This window comes from Leucoraja erinacea, chromosome 9 (genome assembly GCF_028641065.1).
Source record: "Leucoraja erinacea ecotype New England chromosome 9, Leri_hhj_1, whole genome shotgun sequence".
NCBI classification, from domain to species: Eukaryota; Metazoa; Chordata; class Chondrichthyes; order Rajiformes; family Rajidae; genus Leucoraja; species Leucoraja erinaceus.
The window spans coordinates 12,068,062-12,085,783 of record NC_073385.1 but is presented as its reverse complement, the minus strand read 5'-3'; the positions used below and the strand labels follow the sequence as shown (position 1 = coordinate 12,085,783).

Sequence of the window (17,722 nt, the reverse complement as noted above, 5' to 3'; positions counted from 1 at the left end):
CCGGCCTAGGCGGAATGTTCCGGTACAGTTGAACTACACCAGTGGGAGAGTCTAAGACTAGAGGTCACAGCCTCAGAATTAAAGGACGTTTTTTTAGGGAGGAGATGGGAAGAAATTTATTTAGTCAGAGGGTGGTGAATCTGTGGAATTCTTTGCCACAGACGGTTGCGGAGGCCAAGTCAGTGGGTATTTTTAATGCAGAGATAGATAGATTGTTGATTAGTACGGGTGTCAGGGGTTATAGGGAGGAGACAGGAGAATGGGGTTTACAAGGGAGAGATAGATCAGCCATGATTGAATGGCGGAGTAGACTTGATGGGCCAAACTGCTTAATTCTACTCCTATCACTTATGACCTTATGACTCCTCTCGGAGGCCGTGACCTCTGTTGGTCCGGCAAAATAGATAATCCGGAAATACTCTGGAACCCAAGAATGCTGGAAAATCCGTGGTTGACCTGTATTTACTAAAATTACAATGCCAGCAGATCAATGATAATTCACACACACACACACACACACCCACACACACACACACACACACACACACACACACACACACACACACACCCACACACACACACACACACACACACACACACACACACAACCACACACACACACACACACACACACACAACACACACACACACACACACACACACACACACACACACACACACACACACACACACACACACACACTGGGGTTGAGCTCTGGGGTTGAGTACGACGGGCAGCGGGTAGTGGTGGGTCTTACCCCCTGTGAGAAGTAGAAGGCTACGATGCCCAGGGGCCAGAAGCAGCAGAGCATGGAGAAGATGGCCAGGCCCAGGTGGTCACGCGGAGGGATCATGATAAAGTTGTCCTCGCTGTCGCTGTCACTCGAGCAGTCACTCTGGGGAGAGCAGGAGGAGAACGACAGAGTTTATCAGCAGCAGTACAGCACAGGTTTCATTAATGGTGCACAAGTAGATAAAGACTGCATTACCAAAGCTGTTAGAAATGAAATCCCTGTAATCGCATCACATCACAGAGGAGACATGTTGCCTGGGACTGAACCAGCATTCAGAGAGTGTGAATGTTACTTTATCTGCCTGTGACATGGAGTCGTATACAGATACAGCATGGAATCAGCCCCTTCGGCCCACTTTTTTTTTTTTTTTTCAATTCAATTCAATTCAACTTTAATGTCATTGCACAAATACAAGTATGGGTACAACGAAATGCAGTTTAGCGTCAGTCCGTAGTAATAGTGCAATATAGAAATAAAAATACAGAATAAGCAAACAATGTGGACGGAGAGACTGGAGAAATCTATCGGCGGGACTCCGAGTTCAGCAATGTGATAGTGTTGTTGTAGAAGCTGTTCCTCATCCTACTAGTACGGGGCCTGAGGCTGCTGTGCCGCCTCCATGATGGGAGGAGGGCAAACAGTCCATGGTTGGGGTGGGAGGGGTCTTACTGACCATCTACCGTCCATTTACAGCAAGCTACATTAATCACAATAGACAATAGACAATAGACAATAGACAATAGACAACTGGTGCAGGTGTAGGCCATTCGGCCCCTCGAGCCAGCACCGCCATTCAATGTGATCGTGGCTGATCATCCACAATCAGTACCCCGTTCCTGCCTTCTCCCCATATCCCCTGACTCTGCTATCTTTAACAGAGCTCCATCTAACTCTCTTGAAAGCATCCAAAGAATTGGCCACTGCCTTCTGAAGCAGAGAATTCCACAGATTCACAACTCTCTTGGTGAAAACGTTTTTCCTCGTCTCTGTTCTAAATGACCTACTCCTACTTCTTAAACTGTGGCCCCTGGTTCTGGACTCCCCCAACATCGGGAACATGTTTCCTGCCTCTAGCTTGTCAAATCACTTAATAATCTTATATGTTTCAATAAGATCCCCTCCCATCCTTCTAAATTCCAGTGAATACAAGCCCAGTCGCTCCATTCTTTCAACATATGACAGTCCCGCCATCCCGGGAATTATCCTCGTGATATATTTTCTCCCCACATTTTCATCAACTCTCTCTAGATTCTAACACTAACCTACATGTTCTTGATTAGTGCGGGTATCAGGGGTTTTGGGGAGAAGGCAGGAGAATGGGGTTGGGAGGGAGAGATAGATCAGCCATGATGAACGGTGGAGTAGACCTGATGGGCCGAATGGCCTAATTCTGCTCCAATCACAAAATTAAAAATGTCAAATTTCAATTTAAGATTTTAATTTACACCTCACACTAATCTACTGACCCGCCTGTCTTTGGGATGTGGAAGGAAACCAGAGCTCCCAGAGGAGAACCCTCGTGAATTGGGAGAATGTGTAAACTGCACAGACAGCACCCCAGGTCAGGATTGAACATGGGCTTTTGGGGGCGTGAGTCAGCGTCTCTACCAGTTGCTCCACAAAGATACAGACACGTATAGCTGTGGACATCTTTGTGCGTGCCTTTAGACTTCAGACTTTAGAGATACAGCATGGAAACAGGCCCTTCGGCCCACTGAGTCTGCGCCGAGCAGCCAATGAAGATGTGGGTACCCAGAAACAGGAGCTTTGGCCCACCGAGTCCGTGCCGACAATAGACCACCCGTACACCAGCACTATTCCACACGCTGAGGACAATTTACAAGAAGACGGCAAATCTGTAAATGTGAGGTTATCCACTTTGGTGGCAAGAACGAGAAGGCAGATTATTATCTGAAAGGTACACAAAAATGCTGGAGAAACTCAGCGGGTGCAGCAGCATCTATGGAGCGAAGGAAATAAGTAACGTTTCGGGCCAAAACCCTTCTTCAGACTGAAAGGTATCAGGTTTGGAAAAGGGGAAGTACAACAAGATGTCCTTGTACATCAGTCACTGAAAGTAAGCATGCAGGTACAGCAGGCAGTGAAGAAAGCTAATGGCATGTCTTTTTTTTAAATCAAAAATATTTATTCAAATATTAAAATAGTATTTGCAACACAATAAAACGAACCAGACACCACCATAGTACAAGGCAAAACAAATATACTAGGTATACGACTAAATAACTGTATTACAATCCTTGTCCAGGATACATTCAACCCCCTCGGTGCCCAGCGGTCCCGGAAATCCCCCAGGGTGCCCGTGGACAGCGCGTAATCCCTTTCTAGTACCACCCGGGCACGGACGGGGCAGGCAGATGGCTCGGGCAGAGGCATCTTCCGCCTCGCGCTGTGACTTGCGGATGGCCAGCTTGGTCAGGCCTAATGGCATGTTGGCCTTCACAACGCCAGGAGTTGAGTATAGGAGTAAAGAGGTCCTACTGCAGTTGTACAGGGCCTTGGTGAGACCACACCTGGAGTATTGTCTGCTAATCTGTGGAAGGACATTCTTGCGATTGAGGGAGTGCAGCGTAGGTTCCCGAGGTTAATTCCCAGCATGGCGGGACTGTCACATGATGAAAGAATGGAGCGACTGGGCTTGTATTCACTGGAATTTAGAAGGATTCCAGTCCTTCTAACTGAAACAAGTGGTGCAGTGGTAGAGTTGCGGCCTTACTGCTCCAGAGACCCGGGTTCAATCCCGATTATGGGTGCTTGTCTGTGGGGAGTTTGTACGTTCTCCCCGTGACCTGCGTGGGTTTTTTCCGGGTGCTCCGGTTTCCTCCCACACTCCAAAGACATACAGATTTGTAGGCTAATTAGCTTCCATAAAAATTGTAAACTGCGGTTAGCGTGTGTAGGGTGGTGTTAGTGTGCGGGGATCGCTGGTCGGCACGGACCTGGTGGGCTGAAAGAACTGTATCTCTAAACTAAACAAGTCGGGTAGAGTGTCTGATGTAAGGAGAGTTCGTGCAGTTGGGAGCCTACACACCACTCCTACCACAGTCAAATGGGCTGCATTTTGAAACATTCACGGGCCAGAATGATTTCAATTGCGGTGTAAGTTGTGTGGTGACACAGCACTGACTGTTCATTGCCTGTTTTAGGCTGTAATTTGGTCATCATTCATTATCTTCTGCTCTCGAAAACTGGATGCAAAGCTCTTGTTGGAATGAAGCAGGACCACCCACGTAGCAACCAATTAAATGGCAACACTACCAGCCTCGGTAATGAAGGGTTTCTCTCCATTACCTGCTCTTGATAACTGAGCACTTACAATGAGGCAGACAAGGCCAGAGCTGCAACACAGCCCTTGGCACCCACTGAACATGCAATTAGGTCCAGTGTTTCCAGACCTCAGTTCCTGAATAACATCGTAGTCCTTGGTGGGTATCACGCTACCAACCACACTAACATAGAAACATAGAAAATAGGTGCAGGAGGAGGCCATTCGGCCCTTCGAACCAGCACCTCCATTCATTGTGATCATGTCTGATCGTCCCCTATCAATAACCCATGCCTGCCTTCTCCCCATATCCCTTGACTCCACTAGCCCCTAGAGCTCTATCTAACTCTCTCTTAAATCCATCCAGTGACTTGGCCTCCACTGCCCTCTGTGGCAGGGAATTCCATAAATTCACAACTCTTTGGGTGAAAAAGTTTTTTTCTCACCTCTGTCTTAAATGGCCTCCCCTGTATTCTAAGACTGTGGCCCCAGGTTCTGGACTCGCCCAACATTGGGAACATTTCTCCTGCATCTAGCTTGTCCAGTCCTTTTATAATTTTATATGTTTCTATAGGATCCCCCCTCATCCTTCTAAATCCTTCTCTAACAAGGTTGTAAAGCACAACACATTGTTGTAATCTAGCTTGGAGCAGCGTAAGTGTCGCTGCCTCACAGCGCCAGAGACCACGGCTTCGATCCTGACCACGGGTGCAGTCTGTACACTGTTTGTACGTGTTCTCCCTATGACTGCGTGGGCTCTCCGGGTGCTCCGGTTTCCTCCCACACTGCAAACACGTACAGGTTTGTAAGGTCAATTGGCTTTGGTAAAGATTGTAAATTGTCTCTAGTGTATGGGACACTGCGAGTGTATGGGGATCGCTGGTCGGCACAGACTCGGTGGGCCGAATAGCCTGCTTCTGCGTTGTATCTCTAAACTAAACTAAACTAAACTAAACTAAACTAGCAGCTTTTGCATTCCATGACAGTTAGAGTCATAGAGTAAATTAAGTTTTAATTTAATTTAGTCTATTGTCACGTGTACCGAGATACAATGAAGATACATTCTTCAGGTCATACAGTGCGGATAACAAATTGCCCAACATGCTCCATTTACATTAGTCTAACCTGGCCGTGTTCGGCCATTATTCCTCCAAACATTTCCTATCCATGTGCCTTAGTTTAGTTTAGTTTCGAGATACAGCGTGGAAACAGGCCCACCGAGTCCACACCGACCAGCGATCCCCGCACACTAACACTACCCTACACGCACCAAAGATCATAGCTCCGCTCTATGATCTTTGACACGCACTAGGGACCATTTTTACAGTTACACCAAGCCAATTGACCCACAAATCTGTACGTCATTGGAGCGTGGGAGGAAACCGATGTTCTCGGTGAAAACCCACGCAGGTCACGGGGAGAACGTACAAACTCCGTACAGAGAAGCAGCCGTAGTCAGGATCAAACCCGGGTCTCTGGCGCTGCAAGTGCTCTAAGGCAGCAACTCTACCGCTGCGCCACTGTGCTGCCCCTAATTGTCCAAATATTATTTTTAACTTCACCAGCATGCTTCCAAACACAAAATACCTCAAAGTCACAGAGAAATATTAAAAGAGATGGCACAAAGCTTAGCAGTATGCTGCATTTATCTAGCTGCTTTAGTGCACCAGAGCACTTCACCAGCATGTTTACAAAACAAAATAGAACAAAAGAGGGAGATTAAAAGTCAGTCACAAGCGGACACCATCTTTTACTTTTGTAGCACGATAGATAAGTTATAATTCAATTCATGTTCAGAAAAATGATTTACTTTTTTTTTAACTAAGTGGGCCACATGCTGGCGTAGCAATAGAGTTGCTGCCTCACAGCGCCAGAGACCCGGGTTCGATCATAACTGCGGGTGCTGTCTGTACAGAGTTTGTACATCCTCCCCGTGACCTGCGTGGGTTTTCTCCGAGATCTTCCGTTTCCTCCCACACTCCAAAAACGTACAGGTTTGTTGGTTAATTGGCTTGGTCGAAATGTGAAATTGTCCCTAGTGTGTGGAGGACGGTGTTAATGTTCGGGGATCGCTGGTCGGTATGGACTCGGTGGGCCGAAGGGCCTGTTTCCGCGCTGGATCTCGAAACTAAACTAAACTCTGAGTGGCTGAGTAATAATAATAGAAATGGCACAACGCTAGGGTTGGGGCAGCTTTTAAGAAGTATCTGAAAGGAGGAAAGTGCAGGTCGACACAAAATGCTGTAGTAACTCAGCGGGTGAGGCAGCATCTATGGAGAGAAGGAATGGGCGACTTTTCGGGTCGAGACACTTCTTCACGGACGTTTCTCGACCCGAAACGTCGCCCATTCTCTCTCTCCAGAGATGCTGCCTCACCCGCAGAGTTACTCCAGCATTTTGTGTCTACCTTCGATTTAAAACAGCATCTGCAGTTCTTTCTTACACAAGTTGAGGGCAGGTCTCATTAGGCCAGAAATTGACGAGGCGATGGTAGCTGAAGACCGAGACACCATTGTGGAACCTGGAAAGGACTGCAGGCCAGAAGTGGATGAGAGGGTCCAGGGAGATGTAGAGCTGAGGGAGGCTTTGTAGAGAGGGAGGACTAGACCATGGGGAAACTGCGATCTGTACAAGAACAAGATTGCCGGGAGTCAATTAAGGCAGCGAGCACTGAGGGAGCAAACACGACCAACAACAAAACAGGGCCTGGATACTACACTTGATCTTAGCCAAAAGGCCCGAGAAGTGAGAAGGGCCTGGATGAAGAGACTGGATGTTGTTATTTAAGCTTCCAGCTTCGGAAACAAATGTTTTTTTCACTTTGAGTTTCCTTTGTTTTTCCTCACAGTTTGTCCCTGTGCCGTGCCTCACAGCTTTGTGCAAAATAGTATATAGTTTTCCATGGGCTTTAGAAGCTCCTGTGTGGTTGGCATGGCAACCCACTTGGAGTTGGGCAATGAGCAGATTGCAAGACTTCTGCGCAGATTTACTGCAGCCTGCCTCACAGACACCCGGTGAATGCTGGCCCATATCCATCTAAACCTGTCCTATCCAAGTACAGGATGTGTAGGAAAGAACAGCAGGTGCTGATTTAAATCGAAGGTAGACACAAAATGCTGGAGTAACTCAACGGGACAGACAGCATCTCTGAAGAGAAGAAATGGGTAACATTCAGTCTGAAGAAGGGCCTCGACCCGAAATGTTATCCATTTCTTCTCTCCAGAGATGCTGGCTGTCCCGCTGAGTTACTCCAGCATTTTGTGTCTACCTATCCATGTACTTATCCAAATGTTTCTTCCACAAGCCCACTGCCATTGTACTGGTTTGAAAGGGATTAATTCCATTGTGATGTCCGCATTAGCAAGCATCTTCCACATTAGAGTCTCAGAGTGCCATAGAGTCTCGCAGCGTGGAAACAGGCCCTTCAGCCCAACTTGCCCACACCGAGCAACATGTCCCATCTACTCTAGTCCCACCTGCCTGCATTTGGCCCATATTCCTCTAAACCTGTCCTAATCATGTACTGTAGTACCCTGTCTAAATATTTCTTAAAATCCCTCCAATTTCTTCTTTTTAAGAAAGATCTCCAGATGCTGGAAAAATCGAAGGTAGACAAAAATGCTGGAGAAACTCAGCGGGTGAGGCAGCATCTATAGAGCGAAGGAATAGACAACATTTCGGGACGAGACCCATCTTCAGATTTTTTCTTCTAATGACTTCCAATTGAATTTCCCTTTTCTTTGAAGGTTGACACAAAATGCTAGATTAACTCAGCGGGACAAGCAGCATCTCTGGAGCGAAGGAATGGGTGACGTTTCCGGTCGAGACCCTTCTTCAGTCCTGACCCGAAACCTCATCCATTCCTTCTCTCCAGAGATGCTGGAATTCTCTGTCACAGAAGGTAGTTGAGGCCAGTTCATTGGCTATATTTAAGAGGGAGTTAGATGTGGCCCTTGTGGCTAAAGGGATCAGGAGGGTATGGAGAGAAAGCAGGTACAGGATACTGAGTTGGATGATCAGCCATGATCATATTGAATGGCAGTGCAGGCTCGAAGGGCCGAATGGCCTACTCCTGCACCTATTTTCTATGTTTCTATGCTGCCCGTCCCGCTGAGTTACTCCAGCACTTTGTGTCTACCTTTGCTCTAAATCAGCATCTGCACTTCTTTCCTACACATTTTCTCTTTTCTTTGCCAGTGTTGGCCATTCTAGTTGGCTGACCTACGCCTAAGGGTCTTTAGCTTGCAGTTCCTTAGACGGACATGATCGGTGGTTTTGATAGCTCAGATGATCAATGGCACCTCCAACAATGCGGCGTCTCTTCAGTCAAGGATGGAAGCGATTGCCTGGTTTGTGCGCTGATGTGGAGCCATCAAACTCAGAAGCAAGGCCGCTGTCAAATGGAGCATTGCAGTCAAAAAATGTAATTAAACTGGATGAGTGTTTCAGTGATCCGTCACCGGAGCTGTGCGTGCGTGTGTGTAGAACTAGCTTTGCACTTACAGTAGTAATTTAGATTTAGATCCACAGCGAGCAAACAGGCCCTTCGGCCCGCCGAGTCCGTGCCAACCAGCGATCACCCCGTACACGAGCACTATACTACACACTAAGGACAATTTATACATTTTTTTACCGAAGCCAATTAGCCTGCGCATCTTTGGAGTGTGGGAGGAAACTGTGCGGGAAAACCCACGCAGGTTACAGGGAGAACGTACAAACTCCGCACAGACAGCACCCGTGGTCAGGATCGAACCCGGGTCTCTGAGGCTGTAAGGCAGCAGCTCTACCAAAAGTCAAGTCAAAAGTCAAAGTCAAAGTGTCCTTTATTGTCATTCAGACCTATCATATCATACACATAATAAAAAAAACAAAAAAAAACAAAACACACAATAAACACAAATTTAACATCCACCACAGTGAGTTCACCAGGCACCTCCTCACTGTGATGGAAGGCAAAAGTCTTAAAGTCTTTGTCTCTTCCCTCCTTGTTCTCCCTCTGCGCTGAGGCGATCCAGGCCTCCGATGTTGTCGTCCACTGGGCCCGCGGCCGAGCCTCCAAAGTCGGGCCGCCACCGGTGGAACGCCGGAACGCTGCCACAGCTCTGGAGTCGGGACCGCCACCGGAACGCTGGAACGCCGCCACAGCTCTAGAGTCTGTGGGCACAGCTCTGGAGCAATGTGCCACCGAGCCGCTAACATATACCACTTTACCACTGCATCTTGCAGCAAAGGACTGTGCATGCACAGCATTAAGATGGCGATCAGTAAGCTACAAGGCAGATCCTGCCCAAAGTCAGGCACTGGCAGGCAGAAAAACATTGACAGCCTCTGAATGCCCCAAAGCAGTTTCCAACTGACGAAGAACTTTTGAAGTGTGGTCACGGCTGTAATGGGAGATGAGGCAGCCAATCTGTGCAGGGCACGGTCTAATGATGATCAGATAATCTGCTTTTAATTATTTTGAATGAAGATAAATATTGGCCTGGAGGAGAAGAATTATCCATGATGCCTCTTCTGAAGGCCCGACCCAGGCGACTCTTTGTATGCTGGTCAAAGATGTTGATCTGCAATCTCACTTTAGAATCGCTCCCCTCTTTTAAATATCTGCACCCTGTGGAAGGCTCGATTGTAATCACGTATTGTCTTTCCACTGACTGGCTAGAACGCATCAAAAGCTTTTCACTGTACCTCGGCACAGAAAGCGAATGGCATATAACCATATAACCATATAACAATTACAGCACGGAAACAGGCCATCTCGGCCCTACAAGACCGTGCCGAACAACTTTTTTTCCCCTTAGTCCCACCTGCCTGCACTCATACTATAACCCTCCATTCCCTTCTCATCCATATGCCTATCCAATTTATTTTTAAATGATACCAATGAACCTGCCTCCACCACTTCCACTGGAAGCTCATTCCACACCGCTACCACTCTCTGAGTAAGAAGTTCCCCCTCATATTACCCCTAAACTTCTGTCCCTTAATTCTGAAGTCATGTCCTCTTGTTTGAATATTCCCTATTCTCAAAGGGAAAAGCGTGTCCACATCAACTCTGTCTATCCCTCTCGTCATTTTAAAGACCTCTATCAAGTCCCCCCTTAACCTTCTGCGCTCCAGAGAATAAAGACCTAACTTACTCAACCTATCTCTGTAACTTAGTTGTTGAAACCCAGGCAACATTCTAGTAAATCTCCTCTGTACTCTCTCTATTTTGTTGACATCCTTCCTATAATTGGGCGACCAAAATTGTACACCATACTCCATATTTGGTCTCACCAATGCCTTGTACAATTTTAACATTACATCCCAGCTTCTATACTCAATGCTCTGATTTATAAAGGCTAGCATGCCAAAAGCTTTCTTTACCACCCTATCTATATGAGATTCCACCTTCAAGGAACTATGCACGGTTATACCCAGATCCCTCTGTTCAACTGTATTCTTCAATTCCCTACCATTTACCATGTACGTCCTATTTTGATTTGTCCTGCCAAGGTGATGCACCTCACATTTATCAGCATTAAACTCCATCTGCCATCTTTCAGCCCATTTTTCCAAATGGCCTAAATCACTCTGTAGACTTTGGAAATCCTCTTCATCATCCACAACACCCCCCATCTTGGTATCATCTGCATACTTACTAATCCAATTTACCACACCTTCATGTTGCATGTTGCAAAAGGCATGTTGGCCTTTATAACACGAGGAATCGAATATAGGAGCAAAGAGGTCCTTCTGCAGTTGTATAGAGCCCTAGTGAGACCACACCTGGAGTATTGTGTGCAGTTTTGCTCCCCTAATTTGAGGAAGGACATTCTCGCTATTGAGGGAATGCAACGTAGGTTTACAAGGTTATTTCCCGGGATGGCGGGACCGTCATATGCTGAGAGAATGGAGTGGCTGGGCTTGTATACTCTGGAGTTTAGAAGGATGAGAGGACATCTTATTGAAACATATAAGATTATTAAGGGTTTGGACACGCTAGAGGCAGGAAACATGTTCTTGATGTTGGGGGAGTCCAGAACCGGGGGCCACAGTTTAAGAATAAGGGGTAAGCCATTTAGAACGGAGGTAAGGAAACACATTTCCTCACAGAGAGTGGTGAGTCTGCCTCAGAGGACGGTGGAGGCCGGTTCTCTGGATACTTTCAAGCGAGAGCTAGATAGGGCTCTTAAAGATAGCGGAGTCAGGGGATATGGGGAGAAGGCAGGAACAGGGTACTGATTAGGGATGATCAGCCTTGATCACATTGAATGGCGGTGCTGGCTCGAATGGCTGAATGGCCTACTCCTGCACCTGTTGTCTATTGTCTATTGGCACATGTGACAATAATCTAAACAAAACTAAACTAAAGCTAAACTAAATGAAACTAAAGATCATAAGTGGTAGGAGCAGAATTAGGACATTCAGCCATTAAACTAAACTAAACTAAACAGGTCTGCTCCGCCATTCACTTGTGGCTGGTGTATCTCTCTCTCCGAACCCCATTCTCCTGCCTTCTCCCCAGAACTCCTGATACCCGTACAAATCACCTAAACTAAACTAAACTAAACATCGGTGGGATCTTTTACCATGCATTGCAATTGGGACAATTTCTTTGACTAATTCATCGTATAGTCTATCAGGGAATTGGCTCCTCTAGTATGAGCAGTGAAACAGGATTAATTAATGACCACATGGTGAAGGATCCATGGGGAGGGGAGAACAATCAGGACATTATTGCATTTTACATTCAGTTTCACAGTGAGAATCTTGTCTCTGAAATGCGTGGCTTAAACTTAAATAAGGACAATTACAAAGGTATGAATGCTTAAGTGGACTTGGCAAAGATGAGAAGAAAGGGCTGTAGATAAGCAGTGGCAGAGATTTAAAGATGTTCTTCAATAGCTTCAACAAAGATATATTCAATGGAGAAATAATGATTATGAGAAAGATGATCTTTCCGCGGCTTATAACCATATAACCATATAACAATTACAGCACGGAAACAGGCCATCTCGACCCTTCTAGTCCGTGCCGAACACATAATCTCCCCTAGACCCATATACCTGCGCTCAGACCATAACCCTCCATTCCCTTCCCGTCCATATAACTATCCAATTTATTCTTAAATGATAAAAACGAACCTGCCTCCACCACCTTCACTGGAAGCTCATTCCACACAGCTACCACTCTCTGAGTAAAGAAGTTCCCCCTCATGTTACCCCTAAACTTCAGTCCCTTAATTCTCATGTCATATCCCCTTGTTTGAATCTTCCCTACTCTCATTGGGAAAAGCTTTTCCACGTCAACTCTGTCTATCCCTCTCATCATTTAAAAAAACTCTATCAAGTCCCCCCTTAACCTTCTGCGCTCCAAAGAATAAAGCCCTAACTTGTTCAACCTTTCTCTGTAACTTAGTTGCTGAAACCCAGGCAACATTCTAGTAAATCTCCTCTGTACTCTCTCTATTTTGTTGACATCCTTCCTATAATTAGGCGACCAAAATTGTACACCATACTCCAGAATTGGCCTCACCAATGCCTTGTACAATTTTAACGTTCCATCCCAACTTCTATACTCAATGCTCTGATTTATAAAGGCCAGTACACCAAAAGCTTTCTTTACCACCCTATCTACATGAGATTCCACTTTCAGGGAACTGTGCACAGTTATTCCCAGATCCCTCTGTTCACCTACATTCTTCAATTCCCTACCATTTACCATGTACGTCCTATTTTGATTTGTCCTGCCAAGATGTAGCACCTCACACTTATCAGCATTAAACTCCATCTGCCATCTTTCAGCCCACTCTTCCAACTGGCATAAATCTCTCTGTAGACTTTGAAACTCTACTTCATTACCCGTAACCCCACCTATCTTAGTATCAGCTTGGTTTTAATTTTTCGGTTATTTTGGTTTGAGAGATACAGTGTGGAAACAAGCCCTTCGGCACACCGAGTCCGCGCCGACCAGCGATCCCCGCACACCAACACAACCGTACACGCACTAGGGACAAGTTATAATTTTATCTAAGCCAATAAACCTACAAACCTGTACGTGTTTGGTGTGTGGGAGGAAACTGAATATTTCAGGTAAAAACCCACACAGGCCAAGGGGCGAATGTACAAACTCAGTACAGACAAGCACCCTTAGTCAGGATCGAGCCCGGGACTGGCGCTTGTAAGACAGCAACATAACGGCCAAGGAGGCGCAGCGGTAAGAGTTGCTACCTTACAGCGAATGCAGCGCCGGAGACCCAGGTTTGATCCCAACTCCAGGTTCTGTCTGTACGGAGTTATGCGCTCTCTCCGTGACCTGCGTGGGTTTTCTCCGAGATCTTCGGTTTCATCCCACACTCCAAAGACCTACAGGTTTGTAGGTTAACTGGCTTGGTGAATATAAAAATTGTAGGATGGTATACATGTGCGGTGATCGCTGGTTGGCGCGGATCCGGTGGGCCGCGCTGCATCTCTAAACTACCTCTTCGCCACGGTGCTGCCCTGAATATTATCGAACCAGGGTGGTGTTTATGACAATCCAGTAGTTTCATGGTTTGCTTTTTCGTTCCATATTTATTCAGTGATTCGAACCCCGATTCGAACTCATGCCCTTGGGTCAATGACACTAGTTGCTATCTCAGCTGTTTAGCCACTATGCTGCAACAGCCTACATCTAAACAACCTAAAGGGCAGCAAAAGGGAACTAGCAAAAACAAATACAGGGTGGCATAATGGTATAGCTGGTAGAGTTGCTGCCTCACAGCTCCAGGGATCCAAGTTCAATCCACTACTTGTAGCGACAGGTTTTTATATCGTTCAAGAGATTACCCCCTCGAGCCACTAAGTGGGCAGCATGATTAAGGAGAATGTCGTTATACACATGTGAGCTCTCCGTCGGGGACCTAAACAGCTTTTTCACAGATAAATCTTCATAACACAGTCTTTTGATTAATATATTCTTTATTGTTGATGAAAAACAATAAGGTACATCCAAACTTCTTCCGACTCACACACTATAATCTTCATCGAACTCCAGCGTATCGTTTAAGAGGTTAGAAAACTCCTCGTGTCTCCGTTACGCTTCGCATGGTCAAAGGGTAAACCTTCCCCATGCTGGTCCAAAACTACACTAAAAACTAAGCTTCTGCGCAAGAAACGTAGCTCCAAACACGCCTTAAAATACGTCATAAATCCCACACACAATATAACGGGCAGTCTGAAACTTAAAGACACATGCTATCATTAATGACACACGAAACAAGCCAAATGGCTACAACACCACCGTCTTTGTGGAGTTTGCACATTCTGCCTTTAACCACGTTTCGGGTGCTCCGGTTTTCTCCCAAATCTCTAAGGCGTGCAAGTTGGACTGTTAATTGAACTCTATGTTGATCCCAGTATGTAGGTGAGTGATGGGATCGGGGGGGAAGGTGATAACTAAGGGGTGAGAATAAAACGTGATCAGTGTGAAATAGGTGTTTGAGAGCTGCCATGAACTCAAAGTGCCGAAGGCCCCGTTTCTGTGCTGGAAGACTATAAATATAAAAGCAAATTCTTGGAACTTCTGCAAGTACAAAAGTAAAAAGTAGCAAAAATCTATCTTGGTTACTTAAGAGGTTAGTTAAAAGGGTGGTGGGTGTATGGAACAAGCTGCCAGAGGAGGTAGTTGAGGCAGGGACTATCCCAACGTTTAAGAAACAGTTAGACAGGTACATGGATAGGACAGGTTTGGAGGGATATGGGCCAAACGTGAAGCTGGTGGGGCTAGTGCAGCTGGGACATGTTGGCCGGTGTGGGCAAGGTGGGTCGATGGGCCTGTTTCCACTCTATGACTCCTTGACTCTAAGACTTGAAAAAAATTAATAATAAAGAATAATAAAGGAAAGGGTGAAGGCTTTGAATACGTAGAAAATAATAGACAATAGAAAATAGACACTGGGTGCAGGAGTAGGCCATTCGGCCCATCGAGCCAGCACCGCCATTCAACGTGATCATGGCTGATCATCCCCAATCAGTACCCCGTTCCTGCTGTCACCCTATATCTCCTGACTCCACTAACTTTGAGAGCCCTATCTAGCTCTCTCTTGAAAGTATCCAGAGAACAGGCCTCCACCGCCCTCTGAGGCAGAGAATTCCACAGACTCACCACTCTCTGTGAGAAATAGAGAGTGCGAAAAACACCCCAATAATAAATGTAAGTGAGAATGCAAAAAGAAGGAAGGAACATGCAATTATAACGTGAAAAGTACAATCTAATACAGTGGGGCCAAATGTTCAGAGGTCCCTTAGACCTGCGTGCCTATCCCCACCATCGAAGGGATCTATCGAAGTCGCCGCCTCAAAAAGGCAGCCAACATCATCAGAGACCCACACCATCCTGGCCCCACACTCATTTCACCGTTGCCATCGGGAAGAAGGTACAGGAGACTGAAAACTGTAATGTCCAGGTTCAGGAACAGCTTCTTCCCTACAGCCATCAGGCTATTAAACACAACAACAAATAAGCTCTGAACTATTATCATTGCACTATATTTGTTATTTATTAAGTATGTGTGCATGTGTATATATATACACACTGAACTTTTTTCTTTTCTCGTTATGTACTATGTTTATAATGTGGATAAATGTGAGGTTATCCACTTTGGTGGCAAAAACAGGAAAGTAGACTATTATCTGAATGGTGGCCGATAAGGAAAAGGGGAGATGCAACGAGACCTGGGCGTCATTGAAAGTAGGCATGCAGGTGCAGCAGGCAGTGAAGAAAGCGAATGGTATGTTAGCATTCATAGCAAAAGGATTTGAGTATAGGAGCAGGGAGGTTTAACTGCAGTTGTACAGGGTCTTGGTGAGACCACACCTGGAGTATTGCGTACAGCTTTGGTCTCCTAATCTGAGGAAGGACATTCTTGCCATAGAGGGAGTACAGAGAAGGTTCACCAGAATGATTCCTGGGATATCAGGACTTTCATATGAAGAAAGACTGGATAGACTCGGATTGTACTCGCTAGAATTTAGAAGATTGAGGGGGGATCTTATAGAAACTTACAAAATTCTTAAGGGGTTGAACAGGCTAGATGCAGGAAGATTGTTCCCGATGTTGGGGAAGTCCAGAACAAGAGGTCACAGTTTAAGGATAATGGGGAAATCTTTTAGGACCGAGATGAGAAAAAAAAATTTACACCGAGAGTGGTGAATCTCTGAAATTCTCTGCCACAGAATGTCGTTGAGGCCAGTTCATTGGCTATATTTAAGAGTTAGATGTGGTTCTTGTGGCTAAAGGGATCAGGCGGTATGGAGAGAAAGCCGGTACAGGATACTGAGCTGGATGATCAGCCATGATCATATTGAATGGCGGTGCAGGCGCGAAGGGCCGAATGGCCTACTCCTGCACCGATTTTTTATGTTTCTATGTTTCTATGTTTACATATTCTGTCGTGCTGCAGCAAGTAAGAATTTCATTGTCCAGAACTAGGGGGCCACAGTTTAAGAACAAGGAGTAAGCCATTTAGAACGGAGACGAGGAAACACTTTTTCTCACAGAGAGTGGTGAGTCTGTGGAACTCTCTGCCTCAGAGGGCGGTGGAGGCAGATTCACTGGATGCTTTCAAGAGAGAGCTAGATAGGGCTCTTAAAAATAGCGGAGTCAGGGGATATGGGGAGAAGGCAGGAACGGGGTACTTGATTGTGGATGATCAGCCATGATCACATTGAATGGCGGTGCTGGCTCAATGGGCCAAATGGCCTACTCCTGCACCTATTGTCCGTTGTCTATTGTCTATCTGGGACAAATGATAATAAACCACTCTTGACTCTTGACAAATTGCTGCAGAGATAATAGATACATTAAGTGTGGTTGTAACCCCTAGAGTACTTTAGATTATCAATGGAAGTCCGTGGATTGGAAAATTAAGGCAGGCTAGTCAATCGAATACTTGCCATTGGGAAAATGCTGAATTTGATGACTAAGAAAGTAAGAGGACAGTGGTTCTTAATCTTTTTGGTACCAGTACGTGCATATGCAAACAAAATACTGTAAGTGGTATGTACCTTTGTTAGATTCCGAAACATGGGCTCAACAAATTGATATGTTATTTGTGTCCCCTTCATGACCCCCAGCAAAGCTCCAAACGACCCCCCATAGGGGGTCATGACCCCTAGGTTAAGAACTACTGTAGTAGGAGGATATTTAAAAATAACAATACTGGTAAATTCACATCGGCTCCTCTCTCCTTGACACCTTGGACCCTCTTCAGTTTGCGCAAAGACCAAACAGGGCCACGGACGATGCCATCGCCATGGCAACACACACTGCGCTCACCCACCTGGACAAAGGGAATACATATGTGAGAATGCTTTTCATTGACAACAGCTCGGCATTCAGCAGCATCATTCCCTCAAAACCCGTCTCCATGCTCCTTGATCTTGGACTGGAGACCTCCATCTGCGGCTGGATATTCGACTTCCTGCCGGGCTAGGCCCCAGGAGGTGAGAATCAATCGCCACGCCTCTTCCTCACGGATCCTCAACACCAGCACACCACAGTGCTGGCTGTGTGCTCAGTCCTCTCCTGTATTCCCTGTTCATGCAAGACTGTACCGCTAAGCACAGCTCAAACATCATCCTAAAGTTTGCTGACGACACGACCACCCTGGGCCTCATCA

The 17,722-nt window shown here is 46.1% G+C and overlaps 1 protein-coding gene across 1 annotated transcript in view; it reads right to left on the bottom strand.

Moving 5' to 3' along the window:
* syndig1l (synapse differentiation inducing 1-like) overlaps positions 1-17,722 on the bottom strand; it is a 147,271-nt gene that overhangs the window by 44,050 nt on the left and 85,499 nt on the right. The window contains exon 3 of the mRNA XM_055640136.1: positions 759-896. Coding sequence (XP_055496111.1) covers positions 759-896 — 138 coding nt within the window. The remainder of the gene's footprint in view (positions 1-758; positions 897-17,722) is intronic.